The 19,008-nt window shown below is 60.7% G+C and overlaps 1 protein-coding gene across 7 annotated transcripts in view; it reads right to left on the bottom strand.

Moving 5' to 3' along the window:
- The window catches only part of PACSIN2 (protein kinase C and casein kinase substrate in neurons 2), a 131,063-nt gene that overhangs the window by 5,805 nt on the left and 106,250 nt on the right, over nucleotides 1–19,008 (bottom strand). For all 7 annotated transcript variants that reach the window (XM_070053003.2, XM_070052999.2, XM_089307683.1 and 4 more), the window contains 6 exons: nucleotides 11,528–11,684; nucleotides 10,390–10,625; nucleotides 7,307–7,462; nucleotides 5,243–5,418; nucleotides 3,613–3,733; nucleotides 886–1,007 (listed from right to left, as the gene is read on the bottom strand). In XM_070053003.2, coding sequence (XP_069909104.1) covers nucleotides 886–1,007; nucleotides 3,613–3,733; nucleotides 5,243–5,418; nucleotides 7,307–7,462; nucleotides 10,390–10,625; nucleotides 11,528–11,684 — 968 coding nt within the window. The remainder of the gene's footprint in view (nucleotides 1–885; nucleotides 1,008–3,612; nucleotides 3,734–5,242; nucleotides 5,419–7,306; nucleotides 7,463–10,389; nucleotides 10,626–11,527; nucleotides 11,685–19,008) is intronic.

Here is a 19,008-nt window from a genome sequence, read left to right on the forward strand (position 1 = left end):
ACCACCGAGGAGCCCTGGACTGCCGTTCGTCACTCCCCCGGGCAGCACCACCCTCCTCTGAGGTCAGGCTGCCGGGAGCAGGCAGCTGCCACCCAGGGGCTGGGAGGGGGCAGGACACAGCTCCACGCCACAGTGTTCTGAGCGGCCAACAACCGTCCCTAGGCTCCAGGCTGTGAGGTGCACAGGCCCAAGCGTTCAGGCTGCTGACCGGTAGGCCGTGTGCTGAGACCAATGAGCCTCCTCCCTCCTTGGCAACTTCTGAGAAGCGCTGGGCGCACAGATTCACCAGCCGGCCAGCCTGGAGCCTCCCCGGGCCCCACGGAGGCAAAGTCTCTTCCTTCTGCATCCCTGGGCCTGGTGCTTACTGCCGGCCCATCCCCCCGCCCCCAGACGGCTGAAGCGAGTCCTGAAGTGACCACAGCTGCCTGTGGCGTGCAGGCCTCAGGACAGGTGCTGCAGGAACACACTTCCCAGGTTCTGATGAGCTGGGTGCCGCCCCTTCCAGCCACAGCTCGTTTTCAGCCAATGGCTACGTCAGAAACTACCCAGACCTCAGTGAGGAGGTGGCTGCACAGGGACCCCCGCCAGCCTTCGCCCTCCCCTCCTTCACGAAGCAAACACATACATCCCTCGGCAGCACCTGCACCGCCACGGGTGGCACCTCCGCCTCCTCCTGCCGGGCCATGTAGGGCGCCCCCGGGGGACGGACCAGCCCTGGCCTGGTGAGGGACACTCACTGCAGGCTCCCTCTTGGGCCTTGCAGCCAAGGATCATCCTTTGGGCCACTGGCCTGAGACTCGGAGTCCCTGGGGGCGGGGAGACGTGTCTCAGGACTACGCAGCTGGCCCAGGGGACTTGTCACACAGGGCTGGGCCCAGCACTCACCTGCTGGGCTTGCTCTGGAGAGCATGGTCGCCTGTCTGGCTGATGCCTGTCAGGGTGACACCATCAGATGCCTTCTTCTTCTCCCTCCGGCTGAGGGTGCGATTCAGGTCTGCGGACCACTCCTGGACAGCAGGTGCCGAGAGACAGAAATCGGCAGGTGTGCTTGTGGGAAGCCACAGCTGTCCCAGCACCTGCCCTGCGCAGTGAGTGACCCTCGGCCTCATGGCTCTACTCTCACAAGGCTCCCGGGAGAACGCAGCCTCCTCACACCCACCTATGGACCCACAGGTCCTGAACCCCTGCCTGTTAAAAAGAGGGGACTTAGAGAGCCTGGCGTCAGCATCAACTGCCCGCTCGGGCCAATGCACAAGACCCTGTGTCTCACCAGGAGAGCCGACCCCGCCCCTTTCCCCCACAGCTCTCAGCTCCAGCCCCTAGGGCCAGTCCGAGTGGCTGCGCAGGTGTCCTGGGGTCTCCCGCAGTGGACAGGAGCCAGCCCCCTGAGGAGCGGGGCTGGGGCAGGGCCTCCCCCTGGGGAGCTCAAGTTTTTTCCCATTCACACCCTAACTGGTCTCTGGGTCAGGGGTCAACAGCTGGCTCGAGGGAGCCCTCAGCTGGCCTCAACGAGGGAAACAACCCTGAACTACAAGGAGACCAGGGCCTGGGCAGCTCCGTGACCACGGGGGCAGCTGGGCAGCTGTGACCACTCAGGTCTCCAGGGAGCACAGCCCGCCCGCCACAAGGCAGACCAAGCGCTCCTCTCAGGGGCTCACTGTGTTCCCAGCAGTGAACCGGGGGCAGGGGGCTGGGTCCTGACTTTCCAGAGAAGGCCACGTGTGCCCGTGTGACTCCGTGCGTTGGTGGGTGTGCCTGCACCTCCCTCCCTCCCAGCGCGGCGTGGCTGAGTCCACAGCTTTGCTCGCACGGAGCTCCAGGCTTTAAGGCTGGAAACCATCTCAGAAACTTCACGTCTACTCTGCCAACTTGTCCCACGAGGAAACTGTGGCCAGAAAATAACCTGGCCATGCAGAATGGGAGGCGGGTCTGGGCCCTGGACTCCCACTCCAGGCCCATTTCTGGTCTACCAGCTGCTCTGCTGAGTGAAGGAAGCCGACTGAGAACTCAGCTGGAAGCCCAGCGTTCCTCAGTGACCTGCGAGTGCAGCAAGCCGTCCAGGCGGGCAGCTTGAGGACCTGCACCAAGCAGACCGGGAGGCAGGGAGGCTGCCGACAGCCCGGAGCACAGCGCCCGGCAGACCCGCTACCGGACACGCCAAGGCTGCCCACAGCCCTGAGCACAGCGCCCGGCAGACCCGCTACCGGACACGCCAAGGCTGCCCACAACCCGGAGCACAGCGCCTGGCAGACCCGCTACCGGACACGCCGCGGGGTGGCATCGGGGAGTTGGCCGCGGCGGGGGAACTTACTTCATCCTTGCGGCATGGAAAATAAAAACAAGTAATGACATTAGAGAGTGTCAGGCAAGGACCACAGCAGCTGCAGATGCGTGCACAAGGGACAGTCTGCGGCCTGTGCCAGGACACCCCCCCCCCCAGGACACCACATCAGCACACTTCCTCCCATTGTGCGTCCCCAGGGGAGAGGTGGGCGGACTCTGGCTCCCACTCCGACGGTCTCCCAGAGCCTCTGTGGAAGGGACACAGGCTGCTCTGCCACCTCCCACAGGGTGCCGGGGAGCACCGGGCTGACAGACCCCTCCCCCTCGCGGCCATTTGGAGAAACTTTGTGGAAACCAGCAAACAGAACACAGGTGTGAAGATGGGCAGCCACAGACCAACCAGCCCAGAAGGCCGGGCAGGGCCTAGGGACAGTCACCATAGGGACCAGGCCAGGGCCCCCAACCCAGCCTGGATCAGGTCACTGGATCCTCGGCAACCCAAGGAGACGGGTCACCGCTGCCCCATTTACATGTGGGGGACAGTCACACAGAGGCCAAACGGCTTGCGCAGCTCCACAGCCGGCGAGCGGCTGGCAGGGGCTGACTGCAGCGTGGGCACAAGGCACGTGTGCGGCAGGGCAGTCACTCCCAGCATCCTCCCCAGGGCAAACATGGCCAAGCCCTGACCCCCTTCTCAGCCTACACATGGTGCACCGGCCCTCACCTGCTCCGCCCGTCAAGGGGAGAGAGAGAGTGCTTCTTTCAGGGAATGTGGCGGACAGAACTTTTGGCCAATGCCTACTATGCTACCGTGAGGGCCCCATGTGGTCTGGTGACCCAACCCTAGACTGGATGGTCTCAGAGCCCCAGGCCCTCACATCTTACAACATGAAGAGGCCAGACTGGGAAGCGCACAGCCAAAGTGGGAAGAGTGGAAAGGCGCTCACTCGGAACGCAGAGCTGCTGAATTCAGCCCTGGAGCACCGAAAGTCTCCTCGTGGAGAAGGTCAGGTGCTGCCCGCTAGGACAGCCTTCACCTCCCGTGGGCCACGGTGGCTGCTCCCTTCCCAGCCATCCCACGGTGTGGGGCAGCACCCCAGCTCGTGTGTCTGCAGCCGGTGGTCAACAAGTGGCAGACCACAGAGGACACCCTTGTGCCTCCACCAGGGGGTCGGCAGTGCCTGCAGCGCCCAGGCCTCACACGTGACCTTGGCTCGGGGGCTGCCTGGTACACAGCCCAAGCAGCAGCCCACGAACGTCTTTGCGCTCAACTCCACAGGCCCAGGGGCCCTACCAGGCCAAAGAGGCCACGCTGGAGCCTCCTCTTACCTCAAACTGCGGCCAGTTCATGGCCATGCCTGGCCCGTGGTTGGCCCGGAACCACCTCAGGTCCTCCACTGCATCGGCCGCCTTGATGTTCTGTTCCAGGTCGCGGTAAATGGCCTTGTAGCTGCGTGAGAGGGACACAGGCTGTCCAGGACCAGCCTCGTTCATCCAGCCCCTTACAGGGCGCCAGGGCAGGCGCCAGGGCGGCCCTCACAGACGCAGAGCAGGGGTCGCCCGGCTGCCGCGGGCACAGGTGCAGACAAGCAGCCACCTCAGCTCAGACCAGGTGGCCACAGGTGAGCTCTGCTCGCACTGTGTCAAGCGTGTGGGCCGTGCAGGGCACCACGCTGAGTGTGACCTGGTACTTCCTCCCTCCATGGGCCTCAGAGGGGCTGGGAGGTGTGTGCCCAGACGCGCAGAGCCCTGTGGCTGCCCCTGTGGAGGCAGCCCCGCCAGCTCGGCTCCCGGGAAGCTGCCCTGCGGCAGGAGTGCGCGGCACGGCAGACTGATACGTTCACTTCTGGGACCTCAGAGGAAAGGGTGCACCGGGGTCCTAAAGCCGGGACCTCAAACGTGACCTCCCTGGGAACAGGGTCTTCACAGAGGCGATCGAGCGGGAACGAGGTGACTAAGGGGGGCTTTACTGCGTGAGGATTGGTGTCCTTACAACAAGGGCAATCGGATAGAGACGCACACCGAGAGAAGGCGGCCGTGGGGCGGGAGCGACGTGGCGCGAGCCGAGGGGGGCGGTGGTGGCGGCTGGCAGCCCCGGAGGCAGGAGGGACTCCTGGAGCCTTCAGAGAGCAGAGGCCTGCAGCACCCGGCCTTGCTACTGCGTCACAGCAGCTGCAGGGGATGGCTGCACCACCACACGGGCGGCAGTCTCTCCCGGAAGACCAAGGAAGACAAGCCGTGCCGAGCCCGGCCTGGGGCAGGAGGTACCTCCCACACTGCAGAAGTTCCACACCCAGCCACGGGGAGCCGCAGCCTGCCCCAGGCCAGCGGTGCAGCCTCCTCTTCTACAAGGAGGGGTGCGTCTCCTGGACGAGGCCCTCACAAAGACCGACTGAGGGTGGCAGAGTGACTGAAGTAACCGCTGCCTCTGATTCGCTGCTTGGCAGGAGACAGGGGATCCAACTGCCCACGACAGCAAGCCTTGGCCTGCGGTCCACCCCTCAGCGTCCATGGCTCCAGGGAGCCTGGCCCTCTGCCCTGATGAGGCCATCACAGGACCAAGGATGGGGATGAGCAGAAGAAACACCACGGCTCCCACAGAATGCCTCGGAACTGTGGTCTGTGCTGTCCTGGGGACCTAGAGCCACTGTGCAGCTCTGGATCAAAAGGGCCACACATCCTGTCTGGAACCCAGGCCATCCCGGGGGCAGGATGTGCTCAGCCTGGGGAACGCTGGACGCACCCTCAGGGGTTTTCGAATCAGCCAGGTGTGGCTGTTCCTAGCTGCAGCCCCAGAAGGCAGAGCACACCCTGCCGGATATGCTCAGGCAGGGCCAGCCGGTCCAGCCACGCCTGCCACAGGTGTGCGGCACCACATGGACGTGGCATCAAGAGTACAGTGTGAGCACGTGCAAGCGACCCTGCCACCCAGGCCCGAGAGCAGCTCCAGGAAACTTACCCAGCCACGTTGGACAGGTCCAGGTGCTTCTGGACCTCCAGCAGAACCTCCCGGAAGAAGCGGAGGCGCTTCTCCTCGAACTGCTGGCACTGCTCAAACACCTGCTCCATGTTCTCCATGTACTGGGGGGTGCCCTGGTCCAGCTCCTTCAGGGACTTCTCATACTTCTCCTTGGTCTACGTGGGAACCAGGCACGAGGTGAGGGCTCATCCACATGGCCGCTCGCCCGCCCACCCACCCCTGGACTTTCTCAGGCCTCCCAGACTCCAAGACCCAAGAGCAGGAGCTCTGGCGTCTGACAGACATCAAGTTCAAGTCCCAGTCTAGACCCTCTGCTTCAGCGAGACAAGTCACATGGCTGGCTCCTGTCCTGCCTCTCAGACCAAGCCCACACCGGTATGTAGGTGAAGGGGAGGGCCTCCCCGGGGCTCAGTGTACACGGTTCTAACCGTGTCAGCTCTCAGTGCCAGGTGGGGCCGGAGCCGACCCCGGTGTGCTCCCCTCTCCCCGGAGCCGCCTATTCCTCACAAGATGGCGACGGTTCCTACTTCACAGTGTTCTGTGATGTCAACAACAGACACAGAGCTCAACTCAAAAGTCCTTGAACTCCACCCCACTGGACCCTTACACAGGAGTCTTAGGGGAAGAGCAGGTGGCCTCGCTCAAGGCTGTCCCAGGACAGTCAGAAAGTGCACGAAGTTTCCAGGAGCTGGCCAGGTGAGCAGGTGGCTCTGGCAGGCACGTGCCTTGGGGTCAGCACCGTCACGTTCACACAGGCCTCCCCAGCCTCACCGCGTGTGCCAGGTCACTCATCTGATAGCTGGGAGGAAATGCGGGATGGCAGGACGGCCGGGCCAGACCGGGCCCTGCTCATCACAGGTCTTTCCACTGTAAGACCCCAGAGAGGGGGTGGGCGTGGCTCCACCGGGGGTTAGACTTCTCTGCCCCTCCTGAGGCCCTGCAGACCCCTGGAGCACGTGCTCGGACCCCACCCCACCCCACCCCCTTCTCTGACGTGTGCCAGGGAAGCTCCTCTTCGCACTCCAGGGAAACCTACTTCGTGAAGCTCCCCCGACTTGCCCAGGAGCCCCGGCACAGAGGACAAGGCCCTCCTCCAGGCCCAGCGGCCACAACACTGCCAGTGCTGACAGCCCGGGAAGCCTGTGGGAGCCGAGACTCACAGCTAAAGCTTCAGACACCTGCACCAAAGGCTTGGTGTCCACAGAGGGACGCAGAGCGGAATCTTCCCCGGGCCCTGGAGCGGCACAGGCCACGCAGTCATCACCCGCCGCTCCCGCCGCCCCCGCCGCCTTGCAACGGGGCAAAGGAGGGGAGCCTTCACCTCCTAGGACACATCTAGTGACGAGATGCTGCCTGGTCTTTCGATCCCACGGCCCTGGGATCTCCCAGTCACTGCCCTCCCCTGCCTGAGACGGAGCCCTGCTGTCTGCTCACTGTCTCTTCTGGCCAAAGGCCATTGTGCTGAGCTCCTGGCCTCCCACCGCCCCGCCACACTCTCTGGGGCACGGCACTGTCACGGCTGCAGGACCGCAGCATCCGCTCTCCCAGCCCCTGCTTCAGGTCTCAGCGCACTGGGCTCCTTCGGCCTCCATCCCCTCCACGCACAACCACAGCAGCCCTAGGCCCTCTGCCCTCCCACGCTGCTGACTCAGCTGGCCCTCCAAGTCACTGGTACACACTGGTCCTCACAGCCCCCTCCCAGCTATGAACCAGACCCTTGCCCACTCCCACGCCCGTGCCCTGCACAGGCCCGTCCCCCTGCCCACAGTCTGGCAAGCACGCCACCACCTCGATCCCCTGGGCACAGGGATCGCCCGTGGCTGCTGCTCACCCAGCACTCAGCTCTGCCTGTCATCCGAGGTGGGCGCAGGGCTGTGCTGAGGCAAGGTGCTCACCTGGGTAACCGTCCTGACACAGGGAAGGTGACTTACTGGTATTTACCCCTCTCCGCCCACCCACCGGAGCGGTCACGAGATCAGTCTGCCGGAATCATGGACCAGTGCTGTGCCGGCACCCAGGCAAGCAGACAAGTGTGAGGAGTACCTTAAGCACATCTTGCTTGCATTTCTCTACTTTGTCTTGCAGTTTCTTGAGCTGCTCCGGGTTGAGGGACGGGTCTGCCTTGCTGTTGGCCTCCCTTGAGATGGCCAGCTTCTCCTCTTTGCACGCCGCGTGGTGGGCTTTCTTGGCTGCCTCCACCTGCAGGGAGAAGGAGCTGCTGAGCACCGGCCACACTGCCGGCAGTTCAGAGCGCTCGCTGCAGACCGTGGGGTGCACGGGCTCTGCCGACGAGGGAAGCAGCAGGTTCAGAGCTCAGGAAGACCATCAAGCAACGGGCCCGAACGAGGGTTTCTGGGGCCACTCTGCCCGCGCCGGTCCAGGCACAGCAGAAGGAAAGAACCTGGGCCGCCACGAAGCTTCCAGTGTTCACCTTGGGGAAGGCAAACGAGAGAATTAAACGCTCGAGTAACTTAGAGGGTGCAAAGTACTGTGGGGGATTGACACAGCAGGGCTGGAGGAGGTCAACTGAGATTACGGGGAGCGAAACCAGAAGAAGGTGTGGACCCTGGAGGCCCGAGCTGCCAGGCGGCTACAGAGGGGAAAGCGCACACGAGGGAGAGAGCTGTGCCAGGGAGGGAGGCCAAGAGTGAGTTACACACACACATACACACACACACGACGCCAGGGTGGAAGGCCAAGAGTGAGTTACACACACATACACACACACACGATGCCGGGGAGGGAGGCCAAAAGTTACACACACACACAAACGATGCCAGGGTGGAAGGCCATGAGTTACACACACACACACACACACACACACACACGATGCTGGGGTGGAAGGCCATGAGTTACACACACACACACACACACACACACACGATGCCGGGGTGGAAGGCCAAGAGTGAGTTACACACACATACACACACACACACACACGATGCCGGGGAGGAAAGCAAAGAGTAAGTTACACACACACACACACACACACGATGCCAGGGTGGAAGGCCAAGAGTGAGTTACACACACACACACACACACAAACAATGCCAGGGTGGAAGGCCATGAGTTACACACACACACACACACACACACACACACGATGCCGGGGAGGGAGGCCAAGAGTGAGTTACACACATGCACACACACACACATGATGCCGGGGAGGAAAGCAAAGAGTAAGTTACACACACACACACGATGCCGGGGTGGAAGGCCAAGAGGGAGTTAAACACACACACACACACACACACACACGATGCCGGGGTGGAAGGCCAAGAGTGAGTTACATACACACATACACTCACACACATGATGCCAGGCAGGAAGGCCAAGAGTGAGTGTTACACACACACACACACACACACACACAATGCCGGGGAGGGAGGCCAAGAGTGAGTTACACACACACACACACATAATACTGGAGTGGAAGGCCAAGAGTGAGTTACACACACACACACACACACACACACGATGCTGGAGTGGAAGGCCAAGAGTGAGTTATACACACACACACACACACACACACACGATGCTGGAGTGGAAGGCCAAGAGTTACACACACACACACACACACACACACGATGCCGGGGTGGAAGGCCAAGAGTTACACACACACACACACACGATGCCGGAGTGCAAGGCCAAGAGTGAGTTACACACACACACACACACACACACACGATGCCAGGGTGGAAGGCCAAGAGTGAGTTACACACACACACACACACACACATGATGCTGGAGTGGAAGGCCAAGAGTGAGTTATACACACACACACACACACACACACACGCTTCCTAACTGGAGCCAGACCGTTCACTGTAAAGGGAAAGGGGAGTTTGGAGCAACAGTCTCATGAGGGGAAGTCATTTCCTCACAAGCAGGACGAGAAGAAAGGAAAGGAGAGGTGGCGAAAGCCAAGACAGAGAAAGAGCCTGTTTCTGGGTGGCTCTGAGGAGGCGGCAGGCAGTGCGGCTCCTAGGAGAGCCTGGGTGCAGAGTTGATGTCGCTATAGTGGGGTGGGGGCCCAGCTGAGGCCACCCTGAGGCTGGGGGCTGCAGCCTCCAGTCAGTCAAGGCCAACAAGACTCAGTGGCTTTGGCTGATACTTTTGAAAAAAGGAATATTAGTAACATTTGCAAATTTGGGAAAAAAACCCACATAAGAGATAGAAAAATACCTGAATTAATCCTTTTCTGCCAGTCCAAAGAGATCTTTTAAAAGTTTATTTAGGGGCCGGCACTGTGGTGTAGCGGGTAAAGCTGCCACCTGCAGCGCCAGCATCCCACGTGGGCACCGGTTCACATCCCGGCTGCTCCACTTCTGATCCAGCTCTCTGCTGTGGCCTGGGAAAGCAGTGGAGGATGGGCCACGTGCTTGGGCCTGCAGCCATGTGGGAGACCAGGAGAAGCTCCCGGCTCCTGCCTTCGGATCAGCAGCTCTGGCCACTGCAGCCACCTGGGGAGTGAACCAGCAGACAGGAGACCCCTCCCTTCCTCCCTCCCTTTCTCTGTGTAACTCTTTCAAATAAATAAATAAAGTTTTTAAAAAGTTTATTTATTTGAGAGAGACACAGAAAGAGAAGAGAGGTGGATGGACAGAGTTCCCATCAACTAATTTACTCCCCAAATGCCCACAACGGCTGAGGCGGAGTCAAGCTGAAGCCAGAAGCCAGGAACCAAAAACCCAGGTCTCCCATGTGGGTGGCAGGGAACCAACGCTTGAGTCATCACTGCTGCTCCCAGGGTCTGCGGCGGCAGGGAGCTGGAGTCAGGAGCAGAGCCCGGACGCGGCCGCAGCAGTGGTGTGGGACGCGGGCATCCCACGCAGCAGCCGCGTCACCAGGCCGAAGGGACTCACGTCTGGCTACACGACCAAGCGTCAGGAGTTCGGGCTTCGAGCCCCATTGCCACGTGGTTCTGATCCCCGGTACCCAGGCCTCCACAATGAGCCGGGGGGGGGGACAGTGAACACTGCCCAGGAAGCACTGGGGAACGGGGGCGTGGCTCCCCCTGCCAGCCCTGGCCTCAGGGGCTGGCGCAGCCGGCAGGAAGGCCCGGGAGCGTGGGGGAAGCACGGCTGGCGCGTGGCCAGCAGGAGGAGGCCCTGCGGCAGCTTCACCTCTTTCAGCTTCTTGGCCCAGGGCTTCTGCGCCTTCCGGAAGCTGTCCTCGGCCTCCTTGGTCTCCTTGAAGCCGCCCATCATCTGCTTGTGGAAGGCGTCCTTCTGCCAGTTCTTGATCTTCTCGAAGTCCTCGTTCATCAGCGCGGCTTTCACCTCCAGGTGCAGCTCGCTCACCCGCTCCGCCTCCGACATGAGCGCGATCCAGGCCTTCTCCACGGTGCCGTACTGCGGCCCTGGTGAGAGCAGCAGCTTCGTCAGCGCTGGCCAGCGCCAGGCCAGTGCTGCTGGGGGGTCCTCCCGGGGACCGACAGGGCCCGCACTCGCGCCGGCACACGCTGCCTTGTGGAGCTCTTTCAAAGGCAAAGCTGGGCACCTGGGAAGCCTGAGTTTGCATCCAGGTGGCCAGAGAAGGGAGTGGCCGCGCACCTCACACGGCCCTCCTGCCTCCCGCCTCTCAGCAAGGTTGAGACGGGAGCCCGCCTGCACCCAGCTGGAAATCTCGGGGCAGCGGGTGGGCCGAGTCCCCTCACTCCCTACTCAGGAAGAAAACCTAGCCCAGGCTGTCGTCGGTAAGGGGCAGTGCCGGGTGGTTGAGACCACCGGCGGGGGGAAGAGACGCTGTGAGAGCTGAGGGTGCAAAAGGAGAAGGCCCAGGGCCAGTCCCACGCTCACCAGCTGCTGATGGGCAGTGTGGTCTGCCTCCCACCCTGAGGAGCCCCTCTCATCTCCGACCCAGGACATCCACACCAGCAGGCTCCCTCCCCGCGGGGCAGCATGCTTTCAGCACCACCCCTGCCCCCCATGAATCTCATGAGCTTTCTGGAAGGAGGGCGGGGACAAAACCTCCACCTCCCAGCACCTGTAGTCCCTCCCTGCCAAGTTCAAAATAAGAAGGCCTGGGTGTCGCCACACAGCCTCTCCTGACGTGCTGCATGGCCACATGAAGAGTGACCAGTGCTGGAAAGCATGGCCTTTGGCTACACAGGAGCTGCTCCGAGTTGGGCTGGCCACGGAGCCCTGCGTCCCCAAGGAGCCTGTGCCTCTGCGTGATGGGCACCCTGCTGCTCCCCAACAAACTCCAGCTGCCCAGAGCCCCTGGCCGCCTCCAGGCGCGGGCAGCGCCGCGCCTCCTCACCCTTCTCCACGAGCTGCCTCCAGCGCCGGGCCCACTCGGTGAGCTGCTGCGCGTACGCCTTCTCGATGCGCGCCCGCTCGTGCAGGCAGTTCATGAGGTCGCTGCACAGGCGGTAGCCGTCATCGATCCGCTTCACGGTCCGCTTGTAGTTCCCCACCTGGGAGGCAGACCCTCGGTGAGGCGGGCTCAGCACAGCTGGCCACCTGCTGCCGCGCAGGGGCTCCCGGCCCGCCAGCGTCGCCTCTCGCCTGCGGCAGCCCACGAGCCCCCACACTGTCAGCACAGACTGGTTCATGACTGACAGCAGCTGCTCAGGGGAGGGCCCAGCAAGGAGGGAGTGTGGGGCTGAGGACCCAGACGGCTGCTCCTGCAGATGGAGTGGCTGGGGCCAGCGAAAATGCTTTGTTTTTAAACAGAAAACTCATAGTGTTGCAACTCAGATTAAAACGGCCTTCAATTTCCGAGATGGGCTTCCTTGGCTGCAGGCCCCAGGAGCACGGCTCCTCCCACAGGCCCGCAGGTGCCTCCTGCTGTGTCATCCTCCGCAGCTGTGGCAGAGAACGCGATTTCCCACCACTGAGTGACCTTGACTGCCAGGTGTTCCAGACCTCCACGCCCCCCCCCCCCCCCGGCTGGAATAACTGCCCCCCTTGCACAGATGACAGCGTGGAGGCTGGCACGTTATGGCATTCGCTGAGACCCACAGCCACCATTTGAAAGGACACAGGTAGCTGGCACCTGAGCACACAGAGCAGCCAGGGCGGAAAAAGGACCCATGACACGGTGATCCTTTCCACCACTGTCTCCCAAAACCTCAGTCAACCCCGTGCCACTTTACCTTTTCTTATCTGATTTTTTAGAAGATTTACTTATTTTGAAAGTGTTAGAGACAGCTCTTCCACTCCCTGCTTCACTCCCCAGATGGCTGCAATGGCAACCGGGACAGAATCCGGCGCCCCAACTGGGACTGGAACCTGGTGTGCCAGCACCACAGGCGGAGGGTTAGCTTATTGAGCCACAGTGCCGGCCTCATTTTTTTTTTTTTTTTTTTTAAGATTTATTTGTCTGAAAGGCAGAGTTATATAGAGAAAGAGAGAGACAGAGAGATCTTCCATCTGCTGCCTCACTCCCCAAACAGTTGCAACAGCTGGTGCTGGGCCAGGCCTACCAGGAGCCAGGAGTTTCTTCCGGGTCTCCCATGTGGGTAGCAAGGGCCCAAACACATGGGCCATCCTGTGTTGCTTTCCCAGGCACATTAGCATAGAGCTGGCTAGGAAGTGGAGCAGCAGGGAGTCGAGCCAGCGCTCCAACATGGGTGCACGCATCCCAGGCAGCACTGTAACCCACCGCGGCCCAGCACCAGCACCCAGGCTCTGGCTGCCTGGCATCTTCCGTATTCTCTCTGGTCAGCGTCCATCTGGAAGCTCCCAGACAACACAAGGACCTCGCTTGCTCTGGCAGGAGGGTCACAGGCTCTAGGAACAGGGTGTGGAGGAAGTGGGTGGCTCCACCTGGAAGAGGGGTGGTGACACACCTGGCCAAGGGACAAAGCCGTGGGCCCTGCGGGAAGGGCTGCCTGAGGCCAGAGCTCAGATGGCCCTGCTCCTGGGGCCGAGCCCTGCCCCAGCGGCATTCTCACTCCTCGAGGCTGGCGTGAGCCCACCGCGATCCGCGATGTCCAGCAGCCCTGCTGGAGCTGGATTGGCTCTCAGACGGCGACCCCTGTCGCTCTTCCAGCTTGGCCGCTCGGCAGTTCATACCAAACACAGGTTCTAAACCTGAGCTTTTTGTCTTTATAAGATTTATTTTAAAGTCAGAATTACAGAGGAAGAGGCAGAGAGAGAGAGAGGGAGAGAGAAAGAATGAGTGAATGAGAGAGAGAGGTCTTCCATCCTCTGGTTCACTCCCCAAATGGCTGCAATAACTGAGGCTGGGCCAGGCTGAAGCGAGGAGCCAGGATCATCTTCTGGGTCTCCCACGTGGGTGCAAGGGCCCAAGCCCTTGGACCATCTTTGCTGCCTAAGCAGGGAACTGGATGAGAAGTGGAGCAGCCAGGACTCAGACTGGCGCCCATATGGATGCTGGCGCTGCAGGAGGCGGCTTTACCTGCCACACCACAGCACCGGCTCCAGTGAACCTGCGCTTCAATTCCATGTTTTAGTAGCTCCTTTTAGGAAGGTAAAAGCAAGCATTTTCACAACACATCAGAAGTGACGTTGTGTACCTGCTTCCCATTAGGTGGGGCCTCGCTGTCGTTATGAAAATCACAGCAGAAAAAAACACCCAGGAACACACACTGCCGCGGTGGCAGCAGGCGACAGGAAGTTCATGGTGGTTTCCCGCTGCTGCCAGCAGCACTCAAATTGGCAGTCGCCCCCAAAGCATGCATTTGGCTCCCCAGAAACCTGCCCACCTCTCTGATTTTCAGGACCCTTGAAAAATGTTGACAAAGGAAAGGACAAGTCTCAGCCAGTCACGTGAGAGCACAGCCCAGCGGCACTGCAGCACCTGGCATCCCCTGGCACCTCCAAAGCGGTGGTGAGCACAGGAAGGCTGTCGGGGAGAGGCCACGCCGGCTTCTGTGCCGGCCCTCGGCAGGGGAGCCCGTGCTCATCAGTCGGGTGGAGGGGTGAAGGCAGGGCACACTCAACAGGCTCAGGGGCTCAGGCAGGAGCCCTGCTGTCTCCTTCAACGAAAGGCTACCTGGGGGCTCCTGAGAGCCCATCGCGCCTGGCCTCCACCTCCGTAAACCACCAGCGGTGTCGGTGTGGCACTCCCATCCCCACGCAGGCACTGTGGTCCTAGACAGAGCTACTGATGCTGTTCTCGAAAGTCAGAGAGAATCGACTCGGGGAAGCCGCCCTCTCCAGGGGCACACGTAGCTGAGTTTAGACACACGCACACCGCGTCCATATCAAGGCACGGAACACTTCCACCTCCCCACGAAGTCCCCGGTGCCCTCTCGCAGTCCACTCCCCACAACCGCTGCCCTTTTCCGGGATGGCCGAGAACGTGGCCCACAGCGGCAGCTCACCCTGTCACTGCTGCCACGTGCACACACCACCACTGATCTGCGCCTCCCGCTGACAGGTACAGGGCTGCTCTCAGTGTGGCGTAACTATGAATGAAGAAGCGGTAAGTACTAATCTACAGCTCTTTGTTGCAAGGAAAATTAAAGCCGAAAGACCAAAGCGACTGAGCTATCCCCGTAACTACAGCCCAGGAGACGGGAGAGCGTGGACCTGGGAGAGCCTTCGACCTGGGCAGGCACGTTCCTTTCCAGCACACGGGGGAGCCCACGCCCAGACGCACGGCGTCCTGTCACTTACATGCTGAGAACCAGTGTCATCCAAGCAGCACACATTCCGGTCTCACAAACGGCCCTGAATTCACTCCTACTGCCTCCCTCTCTGGAATTTCTTGTTCCTGCTCCTCTCCCATTCGTGGTTCCCAAAGAACGGCTTCTCATGAATTTCTCAGTTGCCGATCCCGCACCTGCTACCGTGTGAGGCCTCCCAGCGCCTCCTGGAGATGGCTTGAATGTTGTTTCCTGGGCTGCAGTTCTGAATAAGCCCAAATAGACTCCTCCGTTTTGTAACTGACTCGTGCCTCAGTTGTCTCTCAAGGGTGAACAGTGCGGACACATATTTTCACTTCTCTTGGGAAAATACCCCTGCATGGATGACGCTCTGTGTGCGTTTAACAAAACTGCGGAACTGGGACCCAAAGCGGCTGTGCCCTGTGCACTCGCGTCAGCAGCCCAGGAGAGCGCCGGCTGACCTGCCTCCCCACCAGCACGCCGTCTTGCCAGGACTCTGTTTCTACACACAGCAGTATCCTGCGGCTTTAATCCGCACGTCCCCAATGTCTAATGACACTGACGACGTTTAATTTAACACCCATGTGCCTGCTTTATACCTTTTAAAAATCAACATAATTAGGATGGGTTCTAAATGCAAGGAAATTAATTTTGAAATTTCTGACAAATTGATCATATACTGGAATAAGAGTGTGTGTGTGTGTGTGTGTGTGTGTGTGAGACCAGTCTTCTAAATAAAAGCTCTTTTACTTCTTCAAATTACTAGCTTGTTTCCAGATGGCCAAGTGGCAGACAGTTTAATGCAGAAACTGGTAGTACACAAGCTTTGCTCCAAATCCCACTGTCAGCTGATCCATTCACAAAACGCCCATTTTTGGATGAGGTCTGATATATCTATGTCCCCAACTCCCTCTACACTCGGGCTCACCCCACTCAGATCCTCAGACACCAAAGACAAATGCCTGGGGCACCTGCAGGGTGAGGTACCTCACAGGGTGCCAGGGCTGCGGCACCAGGCAGCAGGGAGGGGTGAGGGGACACTTAAGGGACTTTTCAAGGACCGGTAGGAAGTGGAGATTAGAGGCACAGGGAACAGCAGCAGCAATGGCAACGACCAGAGCCATGAGACACCCACCAGGAACAAAACACAGAACGCAGGGAGGTGCCTGGACATGGGGTGGGGCCTGCTGGGGACCACTGCGGGGAGATCCTGGAGGGAAGGTGTGGAAGAGGCCTCTTGACACCACGGCTGCTTCCTGGGGCCAAAGTGGGCCGCTCTGTCCTCCAGGGGACAGGTGGGGAGGGGCGGTCGTCATGCACACCTCGCCAGGGCGGGGCCTCCTTCCCAGAGGCTTCCTGGGGCCGCTCGCTGCCTCCCAGCCATCAGGCCTGGCCCAGGGCCTCCACTTTCCACCCACAATACCCTTCCCCTGGGCCCAGAGCTCTCAGCTGCCCACCCTCTTCCTGGCTGCAAACCTCCCTTCAGCAGGCCAGGCTCTGAATCATTTCTCTGGCTGTCTTTGGCCCCACGCCCTGCGACTCCAGCGCAGAACAGCCTGGTTTTCCAGCTAGCTGGGACTCCCCGCATTTGTGGAAACATCTGTGGAATCAGGAACAGCGGCGGTGGACTCGGTGCACTGTTCTAACAGGCTGCACCAGTTCCTCATCCACCCTGCAGGCAGGTGGGTGGGAACAGTCCCCAGGGACCTGGAGAACGCCTGCTTCTGACCTCACCGCCCATGCACGTTGCCACCACCTTTCTGTGGAATGCAGCAGCCTGAGGCAGCAGGAAAGCTGGCAGACTTGGAAGCAGACCTGGGCATTCCTGGGGGGTGGACTCACAGCCCCTGTACTCCCCCAGCCTCCTCAGTGCCCAACAGAGGGCTGACAGGTCACCGGCACAGAAGCGGCTGTATTTGGTCCCTTTAAATGGACCATCTAGGGGCTGGTGTTGTGGCACAGCAGGGTAAGCCTCTGCCTGTAGAGCTGGCATCCCATATGGGCGCCGGGTGGAGCCCCGGCTGCTCCACTTCCCACCCAGCTCTCTGCTGTGGCCTGGGAAAGCAGTGGAAGATGGCCCACTTGCTTGGGCCCCTGCACCTGTGTGGGAGACCTGGCAGAAGCTCCTGGCTCCTGGCTTCAGATCAGCTCAGCTCCAGGTGTTGCAATCATCTGGGGCGTGAACCAGTGGATGGAAGACCTCTGTCTCTCCCTTTCTCTGTCTGTAACTCTGCTTTGCAAATAAATAAAATATTTTTTAAAAAATAAATGGACCTTCTATTTTAATACTTTTCACCTTCTCTTTGGTTGGTGACCACCAGACCCAGCTCATAGATAAATCAGCTAGTTACAGCCAAAGTTCCAGGGTAAAGCCCATGGTCCGAGTGAGAAGCGGGCCAGGCAGGACCACCCCAAAGCTGCTAATGCTCCACCTCCAAGGGCCTCCCCCACCCCTTCCTGCCCAGGCCTCTGACCTCTGCAGGACTCCGGCACGTGGGAGTGTGGGGCCAGGCGTGGCAGTCCCACACTGAGGGCAGTGTCAGGCCTGGGCTAGACCTCCCTGCCCACCATGATTCAGGCCCTGCTCTTGCCCCCAGCCAGCCTCGTGTCCCGTTTCCCAGATCTGACCAGACCCGGGGTGACAGCAGGCACCCTGGAGTCCCAGTCCCTAAGCCCTGCAGAGCGGTACCTGGAGGGGGCGTGGCCTGTCTCCCCACTGCCTTAGCCGGACCCACCCTCGACACGCAAAGGAAAAGCATGAGAGATGAGCCAGAGCGACTCAAAGATGACGCAGGCGCATACTTCTGTGATGTAAGGGGAGGCTCTGTAAGCACAATCTCAAAAGTAAAAGCTACAAGGACATACACACCACACACTTCATCACATCGAAAACTAAGAGTTTCCATTTAGAAGCCAACACCACGGACAGACAGCAGACCGCGAATGCTCTCTCACAATCAGCTACATTTAAACTTGACAAGGGACTAAAATCTGGAGTGTGCCAGAAAGTCCTGCACACTGCAGCCAAGAGGCCCCAGCATCCGGGGCTGTTCCCACGCGCGGGCCCCGGAGGATGCACTGAGAACCACCAGGCTGCAATGACAGCAGGAAGGGCGCGTGTGGAGAGGTGTGCAAGCCGCACCCCGACTGTCCTGGTGGGAACACGGGCTGGGGAGCCTTCTTCCAGGAGCCAGGCGGGGCGGAGTCACGGAGCACGCACCTGCCCTACAGCCCCAGACACGTCTCCTCGGGCCCCAGGGCAGGCAGCACACGGGTCAGCGCGAGGCACAGCGCGGACGTGCAGACCGGCAGACCCTGACGCCCGGCAAACACAGCCACGTGGCGCACGCCGTCACTGGGAGGCGGGCTAACAAAAGCTCTAACAGGCACCCAGGGGAGGAGAGAAGGGGCGAGGCGAGTCGGGGAGCGCGCCCCCACCCTACCTGCCCCCATCCTTGCACTCTGCTAAGGCTCAGCTCCTTTTCCTTGCGGAGGGTTCTCCTGCTGGAGCAGCACGGAGAGCTCGCATCACCGGCACTCGCCTGGAGAGACCAATTCCTCACTAACGGCCCCTGCTGGCTGCCCCCGCTGGGGGCCACGAGGGTCCTTCCGAACACGGTCCCCATGCCCTCCGCTCGTCTCCAGCCTGCCTCACGTGTGAGTGGCCTCCCTGCCAGGTTTCCAGCAGCGGCGGCATCACAATAGACTGTTCTGCCAGGCGGGCCCTGCTGGTGCTGTCACCTCATTCAGTTCTGTGACCACCAGTGTCTGTTTCACAGAAAAGGGAGCGCAGGTGCGAAGAGGTGCAGTCGGCCAACACCACGCAGCCAGGAAGAGGCAGAGCTCCCCGGCCAGCCGCAGGGTGCAGAGTTCAGGGTCAGTGTCGAGGGGGCTTCTACCCATCCCACCGGTTCCAGCAAGGGCCGCACACAGAGTTGGAGGCTGCAAAGCACAGCAGGGGTCCTCGCCCCGCCTCCTCCTGCTGACAGGGTCATCTCAGAGACCCCAAGCCTGCAACAGCTGGATCACTTGCCAAGGATGACCTTGATGTAACCCTCCGAATGATCAAGCCCTTTAGCCCGGGACCCTGGAGGCTGAAGCTCCACAGCCAACTCCTCACACCCTGCAGAGCGGCGAGCCCGCCGGGCCAAGCTGTCCAGCA

Source organism: Oryctolagus cuniculus, chromosome 11 (genome assembly GCF_051225735.1).
Source record: "Oryctolagus cuniculus isolate XC-2025 breed Fujian yellow rabbit chromosome 11, ASM5122573v1, whole genome shotgun sequence".
NCBI classification, from domain to species: Eukaryota; Metazoa; Chordata; class Mammalia; order Lagomorpha; family Leporidae; genus Oryctolagus; species Oryctolagus cuniculus.